General features: G+C 50.6%; 1 protein-coding gene and 3 long non-coding RNA genes across 9 annotated transcripts in view; 3 read left to right on the top strand and 1 right to left on the bottom strand.

The window, feature by feature from the left end:
* Positions 1-23883, top strand: part of LOC309656466 — a 607356-nt gene that overhangs the window by 538390 nt on the left and 45083 nt on the right. The gene's annotated exons all lie outside the window — the stretch shown is intronic.
* The window catches only part of LOC309656472, a 382613-nt gene that overhangs the window by 346260 nt on the left and 12470 nt on the right, over positions 1-23883 (top strand). The window lies entirely within an intron of this gene.
* LOC309656434 (uncharacterized protein) lies at positions 2886-17182 on the bottom strand (the record flags this gene model as incomplete). Of its 6 annotated transcripts, XM_082452965.1 has the most annotated exons (9): positions 2886-3329; positions 7153-8730; positions 10979-12361; positions 13048-13102; positions 14582-14675; positions 14765-14781; positions 15054-15111; positions 15221-15302; positions 16564-16989. In XM_082452965.1, 6 exons carry the CDS (start codon positions 16639-16641, stop codon positions 13069-13071), a joined length of 363 nt encoding a protein of 120 aa, XP_082309091.1. In that variant the 3' UTR covers positions 2886-3329; positions 7153-8730; positions 10979-12361; positions 13048-13068. The 6 variants fall into 6 exon arrangements, 3 of the variants coding, with proteins under 3 accessions (XP_082309091.1, XP_082309090.1, XP_082309089.1); XR_014261329.1 differs by having other exon boundaries at positions 14582-14781; positions 15221-15298; XR_014261330.1 differs by having other exon boundaries at positions 14582-14781; positions 15221-15270.
* On the top strand, positions 15319-17297 carry LOC309656449. Its single transcript, XR_014261347.1, has 2 exons — positions 15319-16475; positions 17061-17297. It is a non-coding gene; the product is annotated as an uncharacterized lncRNA (long non-coding RNA).

The following is a 23883-nucleotide window of genomic DNA, read 5'->3' as shown; positions in this document are numbered from 1 at the left end:
GAGGTGCTGGCCCAGGGCACGACTACGAGGGGCAGGAACGCTGGGGGTGCTGGGCCGTGGGCGCGGGTCCCCAGACCCTGCCCCCGTGAACCTGGCCTGGTCCCGCGGCCCCCGAGCCTGGGTCTCCTTGTCTGGCCGGGGCAAGGGGGCGTTTGGGCGGGTCCCAGGACGGCTGGGCGAAGCCCGACCCTCCCCCGAGCCCCCGGCTCTGTGCGTCCCGGGCTGGGAAGGTCCCCGTGCCTCCGTGGGGCACCCAGGCCGTTCTCCTCACGCCGTGAAGCTTCATTTCAGCCTCCCCAGGGCAGGGGAGGTTTGCCCGTGGGGCGGGCACCGTGACTTCATCTGCTTCTCAGGCAGCGGGAGGGACGGTGCCTCGTTGTTTCCTCCCCAAGAGCAGACAGAATGAAGCACGTTCTGGGCACTGGACCAGGAAACGTGTTCCCAGAAATCGTGCTGTCTTCTCTGCCCCCCCTCTTCGCCTTTCTCCTCTTCCTTCCAGCAGCGAGGGGCGTGGTGCAGGGGTCCCAGATCGGCCTGCGAATCATGAGTCTTCAGGAAGTGACCACGTGGAACCGACTGCGGTTTCCGTTGTACAGCCCCTTTGATCAAGCATCTTACAGAAAGACATACCTGAGGATATGTGTACAAGGTTGTTTCTTGCAACGTTATTTACAGTGACAATAAAAGGAAATAACCTACATATTCTGTTGGGGAATGGTAGAAGAAATTACAGTGCAGTCAACTATGAAATCCATACTTTGAGCTGTTATGCAGTTATCACAAAGAACAGGTTAGAGCCACATACAGTTACCGGTAAACAGATTCGTTATGTATTGGAAACAAGCAAATCGCAGAAAAAATATTTTATCTCTAAAATGTAGTTCTGTTGAAAAAAAAATTAAAAGTGGGTGGGGAGACAGAAAGGTTTGTATATTCTTCATGTCTCTCAAGAAAGACATGAAAGAATACACATCAAACTGTCCAGTTTCCTTGGAGGCCTAGAGCTTTTCTCTATATATCTTTGTACTGCCTGATGTGTTGTAAGCAAGTATTTTGAAATTTTAAAAAATCAATATGGAAAAGGAGAACAGAAAAAACCATGTCGGAGGCCGAGTGCCATTCCCTCAGTAATCATTTATTGCTTCTTGCGCAATAATAGATCCGCAGATATTTAGCTGGGTTTGAGGCCACGTTTCTCTGCCTTCCTGCAGCCCGCTGACTGCCGGCCTACAGAGAGTGAGGAAGGGACGTGTGTAGTTTCTGGGACAAGATCCCTTAAAGGTGGGGGTCGTGCATCTCCTTCCCGCATCCTCCATCCTGCTCTGGGGGCGTGGTCGAGCCGGCAGAAGCTCACCTTGGACCCTGAGCCTCAAAACCACACCCTCTGGACAGCTGAGCAGGCGGCGTGGAGAGCCCAGTTTACGGAGGCCCGGGAGCCTTCACACTGCCCTGAAGCGCCTTCCTCCAGGCTTTGACGTCAAAGGGAAAGAAACTTTGGTCTTGTTCAAGCTACTATTATTTGGAGTCTTTTACATGCAGCCAAATAAACCCTCCTTCGTGTAAGACACAGAAAAAGTAGACTTCTTCCTGGTCATGAGATTCTGCTGTGATGCCACACCCAGGGCCACATGGGAACAGACCGTGTTCTACAGGAGGGAGAGAAGCCCGAAGCCCAGAGCCGCTCAGAGACTCACGGAGGCGAGTCACTCACACAGCAGGTGACGAGCGCACCAGGCCCGGATTGCAGGAGCTGACCTCCGGACTGGAGCCCGGCCCTGAGCGGTACTGAACTCGGCTCTGGCCGCAGGACCTACACGGCAGAGAGGCCTGGCTGCACGAGAGACAGCTCGGGGTACGAGCAGTCTGTCCGCCTCCCAGGGCCGTCTAGGTTGGACAGAGGGGCTGCCACCTGCTCCCGCCTGCCTTTGCCTTTCTTCTCTGGGCAGACCTAAGCATTTCACCAGCAGCTCAGCACCTGGAGCCCTGAGGTCAAGTTTCTGGAATGAAAGGCAGTGCTGGGGTGAGTTTTAGCAAAACCTGAGTTTTCGCTCTTTCACGTCAAGCCCCTTGGCTGCCATTCTGGCCGCCAGTGTTAAGGCCTGGCGCCCTCTCCAGTGGAAGGAACTGCCTTGGGTGCTGGAGAGAAAAGTCTTGCTCCCTCCTTGCAGTGGCTTTTTGGGGTGCCCCCCATCAGCTCAGGTTTCTGGAGTGACAGTGAAAGAAGGGAGGAAACAAAGGCCCAGAATCCAGAACCGCCCCTGCTTGTCTGTCTTCATCAAGCAATGCAACCTCGTAATTCTGCCAACATTCCTGACTTGGGTTTTGCATCACACTTTCAAATTCTCTGGAAAGAATCTGGTTATCCGGTGCCATTTGGTGCCCCAGGATCGCACATCCTACGGGGACTGTGGGCTGTTCTTCAAGGGCCTTCCGAGGGGAGAAGGCAAAACGTTAAACCCCACCACTGCAGGCAGCCCAGCGGAGTCGTAGGGGAAGCACTGTACCCGTGGCTTCAGTGGACAGACACGATCGTGCCCTCCTCATCTGTCACTTGGGTGGCAAAATCAGCTTCAGGTCTGCCATTTGAGCACAGAGTAAAAACTCGATCATCTGTATCCAGCTCATTTGACGTTTGTGACTTTTTAAACAGGGGCTATGCTGTTTACCCTTGCACCACCTCTCTTTCTCAAACCACAAACTGATAATATAAAGATTGTGATAATATTAATCTATTTTTTAAACTGAAATCTTCAAGCTCTCATATGAATATCAGCAATTAATATGCTAATTACAAAGGGTGCTTCCCTAATCATAAAAGCAAGTCTAACAAGAATTCGTTAACCATTGCATCTTCTTTTAATTGCTTGCAAGTGACAAGACAGAACTTATTTTGAAATCTTTTTTTATTTGGTTTTATCACAAATTTGAGACCAGCTTCTCTTCCTCTCGTGCCTTCCAGGTTACTGGGATTAAGACTGTATCCCAGTCACATCACCAGAGATTCCATTGGAAACTGGGTCTGAGTGCGTTTGTGGGTGGGAAGGGAGGACACGTCTGGACCTCATAACATCCCATTCTACAGGGAATGGCCATGCTGGGCTCCATCCATCAACACGGTCTGTCTTTCTATGTGTTCCCACTCTAGAATTTTAGGTAGGTCAGTTCACGTGAGAAAGCCAGTACCAGGCAAACATGGTCCATCGCAACTCACCTGCTGAGGGCTCTGGGTTCCCCGGTAAAGCTGGAAGGAACCATCAGACTCCTTTAAGGACACTCCATTTCTCAGCTACTGCTTATCAGCTGAACCCAGGCTGCATTCATTTTCTGTGCTGCATGACAAATTACCACAAACTTAATGGCTTAAGATAACATGGGTTTATTATCTCAGACTTTCCGTGCGCAGGAGTCTGGACGGTCCTCACCTGGAGGCTCGGCTGGGGAAGAACCTGCCCCCCGGCTCATTCAGGGTCTTGGCGGACTTCCCTTGCTCGGCTGTACTGAGGGCCCAGCTCCATGCTGGCTGTTGGCTGGGGGCACCCCCGGGCGCTAGAGGCTGCCCACAGTTCTTTGACATGCGAGCTTCTCCAACACGGCTGCATCTTTCATTAAGCTCATAAGGAGAGTCTCTAGCCCCTGTTTGCTAAGAGGGAGTCTTGTGTAATGTAACCTAATCATAGGAGTGATGTTTTGTTACCTTTATCATATTCTGTAGATAGAAGCACAGGTCCTGCTCACCCTCAGAGGGGGATCATACGAGGTCATGGACACCAGGAGGCAGGGGTCCCAGCAGCCACCCTGAAGTCTCTCCACCACACAGCCTTTAGCATTTTCCCCATCCCTTGAATCTGGGCTTGCCCTGTGACCTGCTTCGGCCAGTAGAAGGTGGCAGATGTGACCAACTGTCAGTTGCCAGCCTAGGCCTTGGGAGGCCTTGTCCTCTCTTTCTCTCTGAAACTTTCTAGGCTAGCATGAAAGCAAGCCCAGGTTAGCCTGCTGGAAGGTGAGAGATGCACAGAGCAGATTAGTCATCCTAGCACATGCAAAGGCCCTGAGGCCCAAGGATGTTTGACACGTGTGAAGATCAGACAGGAGGCCAGACTGAGGGAACAGTGGTAAGAAATGAGGCTGGAGAAGCAACTAGGAGCCTGAAAAGCTGTGATGAGGACTTCGAGTTTTATTCTAAATGCATGATAGCAACAAATGAACAAATGAGTAAACAAACAAACACAGGAGTGAACGGTCAACCAGGGAGAAGGAAAGTGTGCATGGTTCCTAACAGGTAAAACAAGCAGCCATTGCCATGGACAGCTTGTCTGGGATTTGAAACTCAAAGAAGAGCACATCCCATACTTCTCTGTGACAGGCTCAGCTCACAGTGGACGGAGCCCTGGGCACCACGTAACCTCATCTCTGTTGCTTTCTTTCCTGGCTCTGGATCCCCAGTGGGCATCAGATTAGCTCTGATATTGATTATTAACTTTATTATTATACATGTTGTGTCCCCAGTAACAGATGTATAATTATTTTTAGTGTTTGTCTTTTAAATATTATAGAAAATAAAAAATGGAGTTACAAACCAAAATTGCAATAATGATGAAGTTTATGTTTGCCCATATATTTACCTTTATTGCGGATCTCATATCACTTTGCGCTACTGTCTAAAGTCCTTTCATTTCAACTTGAAGGACTCTCTTCAGAATTTCTTGTAGAGCAGGTCTAGTGGCAATGAACTCCTTCAGCTTTTGTTTATCTGAGAATGTCTTAATTTCTCCCTCATTTTTGAAGAACAGTTTAGCCAGATATATAATTCTTGGTTGACAATTTTTTTTCTTTCAGCATTTTAAACAAATTATACTCTTGCCTTCTGACCTCCATGACTTCTAATGATAAATCAGCTAAAAATCTTATTGACGATCCCTTGTATGTGACAAGTTACTTTCCTCTTGTTGTTTTCAAGACTCTGTCTTTGGCTGTCGACAGTTTGATTATGTGTCTCAGTATGGATCTCTCTGGGTTCTTCCTTCTTAGAGTTTATGGAGCTTCTTGAACTCATGTCTTTTTTCAAATTTGGGACGTTTTCAACCACTATTTCTCCATATAATCATTCTGCCTCTTTCTCTGTCTCTTCTTCTGAAACTCCCATAAGGCATAAGTTGTTCCACTTAATGGCATTCCACAAATCCCTTATGGTCCATGCATTTTTATTCATCCTTTTTCCCTGCTTCACAGACTCAATACTTTTATTTTTTTATTTATATATTTTTATAAATTTATTTATTTATTTGTTTTTATTTTTGGCTGTGTTGGGTCTTTGTTGCTGCACGTGGGCTTTCTCTAGTTGCGGCGAGCGGGGGCTACTCTTCGTTGCAGCGCGTGGGCTTCTCATTGCAGTGGTTTCTCCTGTTGTGGAGCACGGGCTCTAGGCACACGGGCTTCAGTAGTTGTGGCTCGCAGGCTCTAGAGCTCAGGCTCAATAGTTGTGGTGCACGGGCTTAGCTGCTCCACGGCATGTGGGATCTTCCCGGGCCAGGGATTGAACCTGTGTCCCCTTCACTGGCAGGCAGATTCTTAACCACTGCACCACCAGGGAAGCCCTCAGACTCAATACTTTTAATCATTCTATCTTCAAGTTCACTGATTGTTTTTTCTGTTTGTTCCAATTTGTTGCTGAACCCCTCTAGTGAATTTTTTATATAAATTATTGTACTTTTCAGCTCAAAAATTTTTGTTTGGTTCCTTTTTATAATTTCTATCTCTTTGTTAATATTCTCATTTTGTTCACATATGGATTTCCTAATTTCCTTTTGTTCTTTGTCCATGTTTTCCCTAGAGAGTTGGTTTAAAGTCTTTATCTAGTAATTCTGATGCCTGGGTTTCTTCAGGGACAGCTTCTGTCAATTAATTTTGTTCCTTTGAATGGGCCATGTGTTCCTGACTCTTTTTATGCCTTGTGATTTCTTTTGTTGTTGTTGAAAATTGTGCATTTGACTACTATAATGTGGTAACTCTGGAAATCAGATTCTACTTCTTCCCCTTCCTCAGGGTTTGCTGGTTTCCTCTCTCCTTTCTCTTCCTTCCTTCCTTCCTCCCTCTCTTCCTATGGTTATTGTTGAAGGCTATAGTAGTACATTTATGATACTTTTCCAAAATATTTTTGCAAAGATTATATGCCTTATCACATGTAATCTCTGAAGTTTCTATTTCTTTTGCTTGTGTTCAGCTAGGATCTTGACAGAGATTTCCTGAAATGCCAGGAGCTCAAACAAACAAACAAAAACACCAAAAGAAGACTCCAAAATGAGAGAACAGCCACCTTTCCTAGTCTTTGCAGACTGGCTCAGTTCTAGGGACACTCCTTCACCACTTACCTAGGCTTCCTTTGAGCCTAAGGATCAGCCCAATGTAAATGCTTAAGTTCTTCTCAGGATTTTTCTGAGCATGTATCTTCCCTGAATATGCACATGTGTTTCTAAATTCTCCTGAATACAAGGTTACTTTTAAATGTCCTAATTTCCAAAAGCATCTAACTTCAGCTTCTCCTCCTGACCTTAGATGGTCTACGGTATGTCTCCACCCAGATATCTTTCAGTTTGTAGTTGCCTTGTAGCTTTTACAAGCACTACCCACCTGCATTTCAAGTTGTGTGGAACAGGGACTAGGGGCTTGCATCATTCCTCCAGGTATGCCCTTTCCGGCTTGAGGGAGAAAACTGGAAACAGGTCTGCCACCTTCTCAAGACCAAAATCACCACTGTGCTGGGAGGGGTGAGGTGGGCTGGAGCTAGGGTGAGTAAAAATATCACATAATTTTCCCACCATTTTGAAAATGGATTTTTTTTGGAGGGCATTTTCTTGGTTGCTGTAAACATTTGACTATTTGACTATTTTCTAGAGCTCCTACAAAGTTGTTTAAGACAGCTTCCATTTCTTTTTGCTGTTGTGTGTGTGTGTGTGTGTGTGTGTGTGTGTGTGTTTCTGTGGGGAAATGAGAACTTGGAACTTCCTGGTCTACAATTTGCTGATGTCACTCTCTGCTACATGACTCTGGACACAGGTGCTGAGGACCTGAATCAGGCAGAACAGCTGTCCTACAAATGGAAAGGAAAAAGCTAAGCTCACTACTGAATTCAACAAATATTTATTAAGTACTTACTATCTGCAAGGCACAGTTGCAGGTGCTGGCATCTAGAGCAGCAGTTGAAAAGGAGATGAGATACTTTTATTCATTTATTATTTTACATAGCAAACACTTAACTGAGCTCCATCCATACACCAAGCACTGATGACACAGCAGTAAGTAATGTAAGCATCATCTCTGCTGCCACAGAGCTTGGGATTTAAGTAGACATGAGTTCGTGCTAAACCATTAAAGAGTAGAAATTGGATGTATTACTGCCAAACCACTAGAGAAGAGAAAAATGGAAGGAAACTTGTCTTTAAAAATTCAGGAAAGGGGTGCTAGAGGGAAAGCACTGTAGTGAGGAGATATAGGCCACTGCAGTGCCACATGATGCAGGGTATGATAGTGGAGTACAAGGTGTTTGGGGGCTTCTCAGGGGCAAGTATAACTTGGCAGAGTCTTAAAGATGCACATGAGGTAATCAAGTGAGAGGTAGCAAAGGTGCTCTAGGCAGATGAAAAAATATGTGCAAAGACAGAAAATAAAGACAGTGTGTGGCATATTTGAATATAACTAAAAGAAGTCCATTTGGGTCAGCTTTTTGAGATTTTAAGTAGTGAGAGCTGAACCAGGAAAGGAGAGTAGAACCGAGGTCATGCAGGATATTTTAAGCCACATAAAGCAGTTTAAAATTATCATAAGAGTGATGGGAGCCACTGAAGGGTTAATAAAGGAAGTGACATGAAAAGACGGGGATTTTAGAAAGCTGAACTTGGCTGTCTTGCAGATAATAAACCAGAGGCCAGTTAGGGGCTGTTGCAGGAATATACACAATAGATGGTGGTGATGTCGACTTGGGTCGTGACGGTGAGAATAGAAAAAAGTGACTGGGGTGATTAGGAAATTAAAGACATATCTTGGAGATTGACTGGACTGAGAATTGAAGAAAAGGAAGAAGACAAAAATCAGTCCCAGGTTTCTGGCTTGAGCAACTGATGGATTGGGTGTTATTTACTGCAATCGTCTTCGGAGTTGTTGATGTCCTGCCCGGATCACTTTACGGGCCAGCGAACCTAACTGCGAACTACCAGAAAATTGTCCTCAGCCAAACGGGAGCCGGGAGCCACCTCACCACAGAGTCACACCCCCCACCCCACTGCAGAAATCTGCAGCTAATGACCAACTGACATGAGGGTACAAAAGCCTGGCTCCTTTGCTTCAAGGTGGGATTGGTTCTGTGGTCCAGGCCATGCTCCAGGGCTACCCAAGAGATCAAGCTGTATCTGGGTCCCACGTGAGACCCCCTCCGTGCCTTGGTCCGTTCCCGGCTCACCCTACTTCCCTTACGCTCCCTTTCTCCTAAGAGCGCTCCCTCAGTAAATCCCAGTAACCCAAATCCCTGCCTCAGACGCTGCTTGAAGGATGCTTACCCTAAGACCGTTGGTACCAAGAATACTGTCCAGAGGAAATTCTGAAGATGCGATTCCGGAGTTGATCCCTTGCCACCTAGCTGGCAGTGAGGACCCTCATCTCTGGTGGTCGAGTGCGAGTACGGAAAGACCTTGGCCTGATGTAGCAGTGTAATTGCTGAGACCTTCACCGGGGGGTGAGCTGAAAGGGAATACAGGTTGAAAGAGATGGACTTTACTGCAATATCTCTGGCACATGGGAGGTACAGGGCAAAGAGTAATTAAAGGACGGTGGGGTTGGTGGCCATTGCTGACCATCATTTGAGGCACTGAAAAGAGAAAATGACAGGCTTGGGGGAAATCAATGACTAATCCAAAGCAAACTGTGAGAGACAGAGGCTTCCTTGGCACTGTTAAACAAACAAACAAAAACCATCTCCTGGAGCCAGAAGGTAGACCAAGCTGAGAACCAAACTCAAGACTTTCAGAAAAGCAACTCTCTTCCATCCACGTCAGGGCCTGATACAGTCTGGGAGGGACTGAGGGGCTGAAATGGGGGAGTAGGTATTTCTGGGTGGATGCATTTGAGAACCCTGAAGCTCCCAGATTCCCCTGAACCTCCTGAGTTTGCAGAAGCGGCCCCTACACCTCGTTAAAGGAGAGCAGCCTTTCCTTGTACGTTCTGCACAAGCCTCCAATGAGGCAAAAGCCGCCACAGTGACGACTGCTCTCTGAGGATCTCCCCTCTCCCCTTCTTGCTGGCCACCAGACCCATGACTGGGGTCAGGTTCAGGATAACCCACGTGAAGCCTCCTTCGCTGGGCCTGAGAAGGGGGCAGAATTCTATGCCAGAGGAGCCGCAGGAGTGGGTGAACGTGAACGGGCAGGAGCTGCAAGTGTGTGCCGGGGGTGCATCTGAAGAATGCCGGGTCACGGAGGGAAGACTCCGAGTCAGGGCACGTTTATTAATACGGAACCATTCTCCTGGAACAAGGATTTCACATCATGGGCAAGGGCCTAGGGGCAGGATGAGAGAGGGAAGTCCTGATGGCTCTTACAAGCTTGGAAAAAGCAATGCCAGGATCAGCGTGCTCAACCATGGAAGGAGGGATCAAAAGGCTGCAGACATGGACGCACTAGGACTAGCCTAGCGTGAGACCAGACACACCAGCTGACTTTCCCTCAGAAGGGCCTGGAGGACAAACATCTGCCCAGGTGCTGAGGACAGCACTGGGAGAGCTGAACCACCATCATTAAGATGCTTCAGTCAGTGGCGACCCCTCTGTAGTCTGGGGCTGATGATAAGAGAGGCCGTTTAGTCTGGGCTTTTCGGTGGTAATGGGGATGATACTGGACCCTAGAATATCAAAGGCCAGGGGCAGCACTTAACCGTGAGAAACAGGATAGGCACAATTATTGTAACGGGCAGCAAAGGCAGAATGGCAACCAAGGACCCGGACCTGTGGTGAGCTGTGGGCATGACTATTAGAACATGGTGCTCCCAGAGGCAAGACGGATGGGCAAGCAGCAAAGTCACTGCCTGGTACATACGGGTGAGCAAAAGAGGCCGAGAATAATAAGCACCAGGATGTCAGGAGCCCCGGTGGAAAGCCACAGTCCTTTTCCCAGTTTCCAGATCTGAGCCAGTCTTCAGACCCACATCCATCAACTAAAGGAAAGGTTGGGTCACTCGTGACACCTCACTCTTTCCTCCAAAGGGACTTACGACCATTTACCCAGCTACCCATACAGTGGGGAAAGGAGACTGCCCAGATCTTCTGAGGACTGTTGGATACAGGGTTTGAAATGATGGGGACCCAAAGTACCATTATGGCCCCTGTTAGATGAGTGTCATATGATGATCTAGTAATAAAGGGCCCCTGATCCATGTACGCCTCACTGTGGTCCACAAACCCACCTGTGGTCATTTTCCTGCTTCCCAAATGTACAACGGGAATGGATATTAGAAGTTGACAGGGCTTCCCTGGTGGCGCAGTGGTTGAGAATCTGCCTGCCAATGCAGGGGACACGGGTTCGAGCCCTGGTCTGGGAAGATCCCACATGCTGCAGAGCAACTAAGCCTGTGAGCCACAACTACTGAACCTGTGCGTCTGGAGCCTGTGCTCCGCAACAAGAGAGGTCGCGACAGTGAGAGGCCCGCGCACCACGATGAAGAGTGGCCCCCGCTCACCGCAACTGGAGAGAAAAGCCCTCGCACAGAAACGAAGACCCAACACAGCCTAAATAAATAAATAAATAAATAAATAAGTTGACAGAAACCTCACTGGTTCCTTGATCTATAGAGTAAACCCTAGGATAGTAAGAAAACTCAAGTACTAATAGGAGATATATCTATTTATATCTATCTATCTATCTATCTATCTATCTATCTATCTATCTATCTATTATATATCTATATCTAAAAGATTTATTATAAGGAATTGGCTTACCAATTTTGGGGGCTGAGAAGTCCCAAGACCTGTAGTCAACAAGCTAGAGTCGGGGGACTTCCCTGGTGGTCCAATGGTTAAGACTTCGCCTTCCAATGCGGGGGGGCAGGTTTGATCCCTGGTCAGGGAGCTAAGATCCCACATGCCTCGTGGCCAAAAAACCAAAACATAAAACAGTAGCAATATTGTCACAAATTCAATAAAGACTTTAAAAAATGGTCCACATCAAAAAAAAAATCTTTAAACAACAAAAACAAGCTGGAGTCCCAAGAGATCTGACGGAACAGTTCTGGCCTGAGTCTGAAGTTCTGACACCAGAAGAGCCAATGGTGTAAGTTCCAACCCAACAGACTCAAGACGAGCCACTGTTTCAGTTCAAGTCCAAAAGCAGAAAAAGACCGATGTCCCCGCTCCGCGGTCAGCAGGAGGAGACCCCGGTCACTCACAGAGGGGTAGCCCTTTTGTTCTCTTCAGGTCTCCCTTGGATCAGATGAGGCCCACGCATATTAGGAAGGGCCACCTGCTTTGCTCAGTGTATTCAAATGCTGATCTCATCCAGAAACACCCTCACAGACACACCTGGAATCATGTTTGACCCAATATCTGGGCACCCTGTCAAGCTGACACATAAAATTAACCATCACAGTCACCCAGCTGGTAAGTGGTGGATTCAGGATCAGAACTCCATGTTCAGAGGGATATGAAGATCTCAAGCTACAGGGAAATATCTGAGCTAGAGAGAGAGGTTGGGGAGTTGTCGACATGGTGGTGGTCACTGAAGCCACATGAGGAAATGAGCCAACCAAGGAGAACATGGGGTTTGTAAAGGGAAGATGGCCTGGACCCCAAACCTGGGGATTTGCAGCATCCAGGTGATGGGCTGAGCCGAGGGCACTAGGGCAGGATGGCCGGAGAGGTAGAAGGAAATCCAGGAGAGAAGCTAAGGGGAGGCATGTTGGGAGGAAGAGGGGCTGTGATGGGGTTAAACAGGACTCGGGTACGGCGAGGGCCACAGAGTGTCCTGGGGACAGAGGGAACTTGGCGGGGGCCATTCCAGGGAGGCAGACACTAGCTTGCAGTGACTGAGGAACCCAAGAGCGTAAGGCAGGCTTGCGGGTCTGTACAGGGGGAAGCAGGAGAAGGCTAAGAGCTGGAGACAGGCACTGGCAAAGGTTTATCAGTTTGTCTTTAAGATGGAGAGGCCTCAGCATTTTGAGTTAGTGGGATGTGAGACCAACCAGGCTATCAGTCACGCCGGGGAGGGAACCTCCGAGAAATGGGATAAGCCCAGGCTTGGAGTCGAGTCCTGCTCTCCTATTCACTCCTCGGGCAGATGATTTTGCGTCTCCAGGCCTCATTTCTGTAACAGCCGACGTCAAAATCCTGTTGAGATGAAGTCACAAATGCATGTGAAGTCACTGGACCAATAATCATCGTGATTTCCAAATATGAAAGGCCAAAGAGATGGCTGAATGAAAGATACTCCCAAGCTTTTTGATCCCAAGAGTCTGGGAAATAGCGGCGTGGACGGCTGAATCAGGGAAAACCCGGCAGGAAGAGCTCTGGAGAAAAAAGAATGACAAGGTTGGTTTATGCAGGCTACCACTCGGGTCATGACAGGACGTCAAAAGTGGAAACACCTACAGATAGCAGAGTTGGGGACCAGATGTGGGAGAGAATTCAGGGCTGGAGAGAGAGTGTTGGCTCCCCCAGGTGAGAGGCGAGAGGCGAGTCAACAGGGGCTGTGTAATGCCTGACAGAGTCGCAGAGAACACCCACAGCTGCCCTGCATTTAGCCACGACTTTGTGTCAGGCCCTTTACCTACAATACCTTCAACCCTCGGGATTAACCTGCACTTTACGGCTGAGGAAACGGAGGCTCAGAGAGATCGCCCAGCTAACAGACGGCACAGGCAGAATCAGACGGTCACTCTGGCTCCCAAACCTGCATCCTTTCCACTATCTCACGCCGCCCCAGAGGCTGGAGTCGCAGCGGAGAACTATGTTTAGGAGACGAGGGACAACAGCCCACCGGACAGAAGGACGGGGAGCGGGTGTGCTGTTATTACCGAGGCCAAGGAAGGATCGTTTCAAGATGGTGGAGGCGGGAAACAGCGCCAGACACTGCAAAGGGAGGAGAGAGAGTGAGAAGAGGAAACCTCCTCGACGTGGTGAGCGGAGGGTTCCTAGGGACTGTGGACCGTAGGAGGGGGCTAGTCGGTAAAAACAAAGGTGCTGCATAGGAAGGCGCTGGACCCCATCCTTCCCAGGTCCCCACAACGGTGCTGGTGGGGAGGGGAAAGAAGCGAGCCGCCAAGGCAGGCAAGCGGGGGGTGGGGGGGAGAGGAGGGGGAGGAGGGGAGGGGAAGAAGGGGGAAGGGAGGGGGAGGGGAAGGGAGGGGAGGGGAGGGGAAGAAGGGGGAAGGGAGGGGGAGGGGAAGGGAGGGGGAGGGGAGGGGAGGGGGAGGGGGAGGAGGAGGAGAAGAAGAAGAGGACTGAGCAGGTGAAGAGGCCGAGGACGCACCTCCACGGGCTGTGGGTGCGATGAGGCACTTGGACGAGGAGCTCGTGGCCACGGTCCACACCTTCCCTTCCTCCGGTGTGTCTGCCCTCCTTCCTCCCTGGCTCCTCCTCCTCTGTGTCCCTTAGGGGGTCTGCTTTCTTCTGCCTGTCCCTACAGGCTACACCCACAGAGGGCCGTTCCACCGTGGGCACTGCAGGAGGCTAATCAGGGAAGTCAAAGCCAAGGCCCCTGTCCTCACGCAGCTCACAACTCCACTGGGGACGCGAGCTCTCGAATGTGACAACCAGAGGCCACACCCCAAAGGGAGTACGTGTCTGGCCCAAGATTCCTCCCACCGCCCCGAATGCTGTCAACTTCTGGACAGTCGGGACCTGAGCTCCCGACAAGCTGGGCCAGCATCTGTGTGCGTCTGCATGCGGTGGCGGCAGCAGAAGCTGTGAGGGACGCTGACCGCCCAGACTGCGTGTGCAGCTGGAGAAGAAAAGGGGCACAGGACAGAACGCTAGGTAGCATCAGCCTGTGGGGGGCAGGCAGGAGAAAGCGGACCCCCTGCTGGACACGAGGAGGAGGAGCCAGGGAGGAAGGAGGGCAGACACACCGGAGGAAGGGAACGTGTGGACCGTGGCCACGAGCTCCTCATCCAAGTGCCTCATCGCACCCACAGCCCGTGGAGATGCGTCCTCGGCCTCTTCACCTGCTCAGTCCTCTTCTTAACAACGGTCTCACCCCGCTTGCCTTGGCGGCTCACTTATTTCCCCTCCCCTCCAGCAACAGAGCCAGCCTGATTTCCTCTTTCCTGCCTCATTTTCTAAAAGCCACAGGCCAGGGAGTTCCCCGGCGGTCCAGTGGTTAAGACTCCACCTTCCAATGCAGGGGGCAGGGGTTCGATCCCTGGCTGGGGAACTAAGATCCCACGTACCGCATGGTGTGGCCAAAAAAATTTTTTTTTTAATTCAAAAATTAAAAAAGAAAGTTAAATCCACATGCCAGGTAGTGTCATCCATGTGGGCAAAGCAAGGCTCTGGACTCCTCCCTCCCTCCCCCCACCCCTCCACTTCCGCCTTCCTGCTGCCTCTCACCTGCCGTAGGTCAGGAGAGGACGAGCAGAATTCCTGTGCTGGACCGGCCTCAGGCTGGGTGCCCCGCCAGAAAAGGCTTCAGCTGCCACCGTGCCTGAAATGCCAACATTATCACCAATTCCTTCGGTGAAGAGTTCTTGGTGCCTGTCTTCAAACGTAAACATGCTTGGAAGAGTAACTAACAGCCTTTGTCTCTAACACTGTGGAGAAAATCATGAGAAGACCTCTTTGATGTGTCTTGGAGAATCAAACACCTCGGACGCCTGGGGCAGGGTTGGGGGTTGGCACCAAGAGATGGTTTAGGGAGCAGAGAGGGAAGGTGGAGGGGCTGATGAAATCTTAACCCATTTTGCAATTTTGTCCTGGATTAACCTCGTCCCTTGGTTTGGGTTCGGGCAAGGGGCAATCATTCCTTTGTAACGGAGGCTGTAGGTGCTCCGGCCATATCCCCTGGGCCTTCCTCAGCACTTACCCGCAGACGTTTTCCAAATAACAGTGGAGAAAGTCAAACGATCTGGAGAGTTGATGCCCTGCAGAAACGAATGGGGGTCAAGTCTGGGGTGTTCTGCGTGGTCGCCCAGAGGGTCCCCGGCGGCACTGGACCCCACGGCCCCCAGCAGTTACCTGTTCATTACTGACCCTTTGATTGCTGACCCTCAGAGCGCTTCCTGGATGGCCCCTGGAAGGAACTATTCACACACAAACTCTGTTTCAGGTCTTGCTTTGGGGGGGAATACAGACTGTATAAGGAATTTTCCCCTGTTATTCCTAAGACCTATTGGGGCGGAGCGGGGGGCGGGAATAAAGTCCATCGGCTCTCAAAAAAAAACCACCCACGACCCATAATTTAGAAATATGCATCAAAATTTTAAATGCCCATATGTTTTGACCCAGTAATCCTACTTCTAGAAGTTTACCTTAAGGAAATTAACAGACTGGGTGCAAAAATGTATGCAGAAGGACGTTTATCATCATGCAGAAGAGTAAAAATGGGGAAGTGATTTAAATTTCCAGCATAGCAAATTGGCTAATAAGTTATAGTAACCCTATGTTGCCATTAGAAATAACAGTGCAGATTTTTCTATATCTTTCTATGTCTTTGGTGAGTTAAGTGAAAACGCAGGCGACAAAACATCGTGGAATCTACTTTTGTCACTAGTACATCCCTAGGTGACCGTGTGGGCGTATCTGGAGGATGACACCAGAATGTTAACAGTGGTTGGTCATCTTTGGGTGGAAAGATGGGGATTGTGGCTCATGTTCATTTCCTTCTTTACACCTTTCTGAACTAAAAAAATGAATTATGCTTTTTTAATGATTGATACAACTTTTAAAACTGAAAAAAACAATCTGTCAAGAGAAGCCAATGGCCTCAGCCACGTAGAACTGAATTCCACAGCCAACCCCGCCTGTCCTCCCAACAGGAGCTACTGGTCTCATCGGCTAGGGGACCGGTGCAGACCCCCAGAGGGGAGGCGTCCTCCTCAGCCGGCCGACGCTGGGCGCGGCCGCTCTAAGCCAGTCAGCCGACCCGGAGCCCGCGGGGCGGGGGGGGGACCTGCAGCGCGCGTCACGTGTCCGGCGTGTGTGGCCCCAGTTGACTCCGAGGAACCGCGCGCAGCCCAGCATCCAGGCTCGGTCGCGCCCCGCCTCCCTGCAGACACCGCCCTGCCCCCGCCCGCCTGGAGCCCCAGCTGGCACTCAGCGGGTCCCTTTCCAATTTGCGGCACATTCAGGAGTTCGGTATTCCCACGGGAAGAGCTCGTTGCCATGGCGATGCGAGCCTCCCAACCCCGGGACCGCCCGGGAGGCCGAGTCCTCCCCCAGCACGGCCCGCCCCCGCCCGCTGGAGAGGGTCGCGGCGTGGGGGAGGGCGCGTCAATGACGGACCCAGGTGAGAGGGAAGGGGAGGACGGCCTGCTCGCGAGCCCCCTGGCCGCTCTGCCCTTTCCAGCCCCCTCGGGTCCAGGGGCAGATGCCACCTCTGGTTCTGGAGCGTCTGGGTGGGGATGTCGAACGCTCCGATTTCCTCTCAACGTCTTCCAAGAACGCCGGGGCATCTGTAAAAGTTTCTGGAACGCAGCACTCAGGAATGAAGCTTTAACCTCCGGCCCCCGCAGTCCGGACTGAAAAGTCGGGAGGGGCGAGGAGAGGGAGGAGGGGGAGGCGACCGGCCGGTCCCGCGCAGGCGGGGGGCAGGCAGGCGGGGCCTCCTGCGCGCGGTGCTGCGCGGCCCTGGAGGGGCCGGGGTCACGGGCGAGGCCCGGCCGGGGGACGGCACAGCCACGCCCGGCGGCGACGCGGGGAGGGAGGGGGCGGTCACGTGCGCCTGCTCACCGGGGCCCCGCCCCCGCCCAGGCCCCGCCCACCTCCCAACCTCCCCTGGGCTCCCGGATGCCTCCCTCCCCGGGCAGCCGGGGGCTCTGGACTCGCAGGCCTCAGCGCCGGGAGGAGCCGTGTCTCCTGTTACTCACCGCAGGTGGCTGCCCAGGGGAAAGCTGCAAGCGCATCACCGACTGGCCTGGAAAGCCTTTCATCTCTGCTCCAGCAGCAGCAGCTCTTTGATGAATTGTGTCTCGTGGCTTTGGGGCCTCCAGCCATACCGTGCTGTAAATCCCTGGGTGCCTGCTGGCTCCGATCTGGGGCTCCCCCTTCCCTCCTCCTGCTGCCTCAAGACTCAGGGACTTGAAGTCGCAATAAACCTTGATTTTTCCAAGAGTGTTTTTTCCCCCCTCCAGCCTCTCCGTGCACCCACCCACTCCTACACCTGACGTTTTCCTTCAACTGCACCCTGCCCCCCTTCAGGTCCACAGACACACAGGCCTCGTGCCTTCCCCTCCATCACCAGTCCAGTGAGAAGTCAGCTCACCCAAGAGGCAAGAGCACAGACGCCCCCGGCCAGCTGTCCACTCAGCCCAGGAGAGAGAGGCCACACCCAGCAGCAGGCCCCTGTGCAAAGAGCGCTTTTGCCAACCGCAGGCATCGTATTTCCCGAGTGAGCCACATGTAGAAAGGATTAGCTGTTTCACCCAATAAGCCCACATCTGTAGTTACATTCTAACAGGGATAAAACTACCCTGGTTATTAATCCTCCTGCTTTAGGATATAAGCTGATCACCAGCTGGGGTCAGGAAAAAAACCCTGCCCCACTCAAGCCAGCCTCCCCACCCCCATCCTCACCTGCCCCATCTCCTGTGGTGCAGTGTTGCACTTTTGTCTGCAAACCAAGTTCAAGGCCACCAACGGAGGCACCTCTGAGACAGGACAGCTCCAGTCTGTTCTGGAGAGGACATCCATTCAGTCACATGAGTACGTGTGAAGAATCTACTTCGGGCAAGACGTCAGTCCCCACTGTGGCAGAAACAAAGATGATTCCTGCACGGCCCTTGTCATTTCTATGCCAAGAAACGCTGAAGTGGGTGGCCACAAACTGTACGTGGTTTCTGGGACTTCTTGCCCTGAGGCGCCCGGGGTGTATCAGGTGGCCTCGGGGAAACCAGCTGGGGTTTGGGTGGTATTTCCAAGCCTGCTGCCAGCAAGGAAGGGAGCTGTTTCCTCTGGCCTCCGCTGATGGGGCCTCTCCCTCCCTTGAGCAGCCAGAGAGGCCGGGGCAGCTGTGTTTCCTTCTCTGATTCATTCTCTTCAGACCTCATAACTGCAGGCATTGGACACTTCCAGAAGTCTCCATTTCCCTGGGTGGGACCCACAGGAGTGATGCAGGTTGAGAGCCAGGACTTACTCTTTCCAGATCACCAGGCCTGGAAGCCACAGTGAAGTGACATCCCCGGGAGGCCATAATCCCCAGTCACTCAGACCTGGCCGAGGGTGGGCTGACCACGTGATCCAGCATCCAAATCGGGACCTGTCCGTAATGAGAAGAGGTGCCGTGGATAATTACATGGGACTTTCCTGAGCAAACCAGGATGCGTTCACCTAACCTGAGGGGTCATCTCCGCTGGGAAGGGCCATGACCAGGACACCACTGAGACTCGACAGTGTCAGCCCCTCCCTGATGATGTCCCTGTGTCCCCTTCTGTGGACAGGTCTCCACCTGCCCCAGCCCTCCCCCCTTCCTCTGCTCCTCTGCCCCCTGTACCTGAAGCAGCTGCATTTCCACTCTCCAGCGTTGGATCAGCCCAACCATCTGTTTTTATTGGTACTGGGTCCAGGATGCTGGGAGATTAAATAGAGATTGTGATCAATAATGTTCGTCAAGTGAATAAATCTGGGTTGACCCCATTGCACAGTTAGGCTTTCTACCCTTGACTGCTTCTCCACGTCGCTCTGTTGTCCTGCTGGCTTTCTCATTTCTCACGGTAGTGTTCCAAACCTTCTCTAGCCCGAATCCCCATCCACCCCCGATTCTTGCCAGATGCCCTAACTTCCCTGAGAACAAAAAACAAAAACAAAACAAACTTGAGATGCGAACCTGTCAGACTTTCTAAACTCCCCTCCACCTCTGAACTACACGGATCGACGGACGCCCCTCTTCAGGGAAGACTGCCCCTCCTTCCCCCCATCTGCGTGGTCCCCACAGGGGCACGTGCTCACGCCCGGCCACCTCTGCACAGCCTCGCACAACCTACTGACCCCGGTTGGACTCCTACAGACTCAGGATGGACCAGTGAGAAACCTTCCCTAGAATTCTGGGTTTGGGGCCGAGAGGGTCAGTCTAGTGCCTCTCCTGTGGCTGCCGCCTCAGCCTTGTTTCCCACCAAGACTGAAGAAGCCTGAAGAACCTGCAGGGGCCAAGAGAAGAATGAGGAGGATTCGGAGGGGGCCTGAGAGCCAAGTAGGGAGAGTCTGGAACATTCTGGAAGCTCCTGAGGCCCAGCCATGCTTCTGTTGTTGTTTTGTTTTTGTTTTTTAACTTAACTGATTTAAGTTGGTTTCTCTTAAACAGACTCACAGACTTAGAAAACAAACTTATGGTTACCAAAGGGGAAAGCTGGGGGGGGAAAGGATAAATTAGGAGGTTGGGATTAACATATACGCACAACTATATATAAAATAGATAATCAACAAGGACCTGCTGTATAGCACAGGGAACTCTACTCAATATTCTGTAATAACCTATAATGGAAAAGACTGAAAAAGAATAGGTGTATGTATGTATAACTGAATCACTTTGCTGTACACCTGAAACTAACAACATTTTACATCAACTCCAATATAAGATTTTTTTTAAATAAAAATAAAGAATAAATTGGTTTCTCTCACTTATAATCAAAGGCCTCTTATGTAACGCAAGCTGTTTCTCTCACTTATTATCAAAGGCCTCGTATATAACGCAAGCTGCTTTTCCCTCCTGTCTCTGACTTATTTCCTCCTCAATTCAGTCCCCACGCTGGCCATGCTTGTTTTATCAGTCACATCACTTCTCTTGAAACTTCAGTCGTGTTAGTTACAAATATGCTCATCTCCCTAACCCAAAACTAAATAAATAAGCAAAGGATCCAGAAGCTTCTGTCCCCTTCCCCTCTACTCTGGCCAATTCCATTTTCTCACCTCCTGCTTCGCACCCAATCTACTGCGTGCTCTGGCTCCCTCCCTCCTTCCCCCTTTCCGGATGAGCCCTGCAAACCTCGTCCACCTGCTAGCCTCGTGCTGCTTGTCTGCAGACCTGGCGTCAGCAGCCACCTTGTCTTGAAACTCACACTTCTCTTGAGGCTTTTCCTCCTGGTTCTTCTTGCTCTTAACACAGAGAAGCTTGACCTGCAGAAGTGGTACCAGGATCTAAAGCTCTAGACTTTTCCAACCTTCCTCTCATCCCGTAAACATGCAACTGCCCTGTGCCCGCTCTTCCGGTGCCCTGCAAAGTGAGGCTGACTCACCTCAGGAAACAGCTGGAGTTGAGGTGGTGATGGGCGAGTCATTTCGCTCTTGTGATAACACTCTCAAACGTGGATTACAGTGGAAGGGGATGGGGGGCAGGAATGGGGTGGAAGGGGGGCTAAAGATGTATTACTGAGATTCTAAACATTTTTATGACATTTAAGGTTTTATTTTCACTTTCATGTTAATCTGTGCTTGATGGTGTGTTTCAATTTACCATCCCACTGGCACCAAGTAATCACCAACCTTTAGTGCAGTATTTCATAGGTGAAATGTATGTTCAGTGTTTCAGAAAATTTCTGCTTCTAAAGTGACTCCCTTTCTCCCTCAGATTGGAAAGGACTGACTCAAGGGATAAGCATCTTTGAAATGTGAAAGCTGTCTCTGTTCCTAGCGGCACCAGATGGAAAAGAAGACCTCAGTCCTGCCCTCAAAGATTCATAGGTTCATTAGTAAAACAACACAAGCACACTTGAAAAGTTAATTATAAGCATAAAGCAAGAATGTGAGACATGTTACACGTGGTGTATCGTAGGGTGATGCAGACAGCACTTTCCACGGGAGATCAGAGGCGGGAGAGCTCTCCCTGTGTGGGAATAACCAACCGAGGCTTCCTGGGTTGGTGGCACTACTGGTCTGGGAGGTGAGTGGGAGCCTTAGATGAAAAGTAAGAATAATGGAGGAAAAGAAAGAGAGAGGGATGCTTGGTGCAAAGAAGTCCAAGAGCCTGCAAGGTCTTGAGCCTGGGCTCAAGATCAGGCTGGACTGAATGGAGGGTTCTTATGGGGACACAACACACAACGCTTGCTTACCTTCCATCAAACTGAGCACATACCCAGGCCATCAACACGGCCAGGACGCCCACCATTCTTGTTTAAGAATTTCTTATTTGATATTTTAAAAACAGCATCAAGAAGACATTATGGGGAAAATCAGAACAGAGTTGGACTTCTTCCTTATACTTGTGTTATGGTTTTTAATAGTGTTGTATATTCCCCTTCTTTGGAGGGTAGAGGTGGACACTACCAGTGGCTAGGTCCTCCAAAGGTCTAACGCAGCCTTTCAGGAGAAAATTAAGTTGAGGCCATGTTTTGGGCGACTTGAATTCCAAGTGCGGCAGCTAGACTCTGCATGTCTTGATGTGCAGAAGGTCCAAGGGCAATGACTGCCTCAAATTCTCTGGGGCTCTGAGTTACTCACCAAGACTAATTCGGGGTTTCAGATCCTTTGTTGCACGGTGCACATTTCCAGGGCTACACACGTGAGAGGTTTCTTCATGGCAGTGATTATACCTCTTCGTTTCATTGCCATTGTTGACTGGCATTGGCTGGAAGACAGAATGTTCCCTCGAATGCCAAGCCTTTCTTGCAGAATATTCCCTAAAACAACCAAGGAGGTTTATTGCTTTTATTAACTTGACAGTCTGGAGACAACGGTTTTTCAACTTTCTCATCCTTCTGGGTTAGTCAGACACTACCTTGCTGTTGTCACCTGTACCCACCCCGTGCTTGGGACAGTGAAGATCTGGTCATAGGATGCCGTGAGTCACAGATATTGTGAAACGATTGACTGAATGAATAAATGAACAATTAAGGAGGATTCATGCTAAGAGAAGGTATCCCAAACGTGGCACTGAGAGGGAGGTTGGGATAGATGATTGCTAGGTCTCTTCCAAGTGCAAGAACTTTCCTTAGACTGGGGAGGGGCTGAGGGAGGACATTCAATTCTCTAACAGATCTCAAGAGAGGTCCACCCTCAGTCCCTTCCCTAGAGCTCTCTTGGAAAGATCCCATCACCCTTGTCAGTAGTCTATTTCAGTTTCTCCGAGTCTCAGGGAAGAAAGTTCTTCCTAGTGGCCAACTAGAAGTGCCCGGCCTCATGTGTGGCCCAGGGTTGGGGCCTTAAAGGGAGCCCCAGACCAGAGACAGCTGGTCTCACAGGCAAAAGAAGGGGGATGCCATAAACTGGGGTGAGGAAAGGAGATGGGAAGTAGTGAAAGCAGCCTCCTGAAGGCTTCTGGAGGAGGACAGAGCGGGGTGCCACTCCCAGCCTGTCCCAGAAGTTCAACAACCCTCACCACGAGTGGAATCTCCGTCCCTCGCTGCCCCTGGATCACCGTGTGGGGTGGAGTGCAGTGGGTGGGTGTGCGCGCCTGCACGCATTTAAACACGGAGACTTCTTTTTCCTTGAGAAATGTCTGTGTATGTCCAGCATTTAACATACGGTATTTCATAAATGTGTGTTAAATGAATAGAGCTAACATTCATTACACTTCTACTGCTTCTCAGTGTTTTATAGGAATGATTTCATTTAATCCACCTAATCATCCTATGACTTTTTAAAATCTCTCTTTCATGGATGAAAAGAAAAAAAACCACTGAGGCTCAAATAAATGAAGTAACGTGTTCAGCTACTAAGGGACATATGTTTGGAGTGGAAGGAAAGAAGGGCCAGAGAGAAGAAAGGCACAAGAGAGGGAGGGAGGAAGATCTTAGAAGCAGGCTGTCAGAAGGCTCAGAGAATTTCTTTTGAAAACCACTTTGACTCAGCAAAAATGTGCCCAGCACACAGATCCCCTTTCAGGCCTCTTTACGCCGGGTGTTGAGTCCCGTGAGGAGCTGTGAAAACGAGCCCAGCCCCACGTGGGACTGAAAGGGAATAAACGACAGGGCAGGACTTTATTATTTATTTATTTATTTATTTTTGGCTGTGTTGGGTCTTCGTTTCTGGGCGAGGGCTTTCTCTAGTTGCGGCAAGCGGGGGCCACTCTTCCTCGCGGTGCGCGAGCCTCTCACTGTCGCAGCCTCTCTTGTTGCGGAGCACAGGCTCCAGACGCGCAGGTTCAGTAGTTGTGGCTCACGGTCAGTAGTTGTGGCTCACGGGCCTAGTTGCTCCGCAGCATGTGGGATCTTCCCAGACCAGGGCTCGAACCCGTGCCCCCTGCATTGGCAGGCAGATTCTCAACCACTGCGCCACCAGGGAAGCCCCCAGGGCAGGATTTTAAATGAACGTCAATATGCCGTGAGCAGCCTTAGCGCTTTGGGCTGCAGACAGCGGGAAGGACAGACGCTGGGGCACTCGTTGTCCAGGTTGCTGACTGTCGAGAAACGATCCTATGAACCTCATACCAACCGGTTTTATTTGGAATAATAGCCATCGAAACCTTTGAGGGACTGAAGAGGAACACGAACGGGAAAATAAAGGTTAGATGACCTCCCAGCAGGGCACACTAAATGTCCTGCCTCGGGTGCAGGGAAGCAGGACACAGTTTGGGCTGTGAGCTCCCCAGCAGCTTACGCAAGGAGTGAAAGCATCAGTTACAGGAGCTGTGGTGTTCGGTTTAAAGGAAGCATGGCGCGTTCTCTTTGCTGAAACCTCAGATAGTTTGCCTTGCAAACATCCTCACCAGCGTCCCGCGACGTCGCAGTCTGTCGAGTTCACGTTTATGTCGCTGGACTCCATGCCGG

This window comes from Balaenoptera physalus (assembly GCF_965194825.1).
Source record: "Balaenoptera physalus genome assembly, chromosome: 2".
Classification (NCBI taxonomy): Eukaryota; Metazoa; Chordata; class Mammalia; order Artiodactyla; family Balaenopteridae; genus Balaenoptera; species Balaenoptera physalus.
The sequence above is the reverse complement of the archived record's forward strand: the minus strand, read 5'-3'. Positions and strand labels throughout refer to the sequence as shown.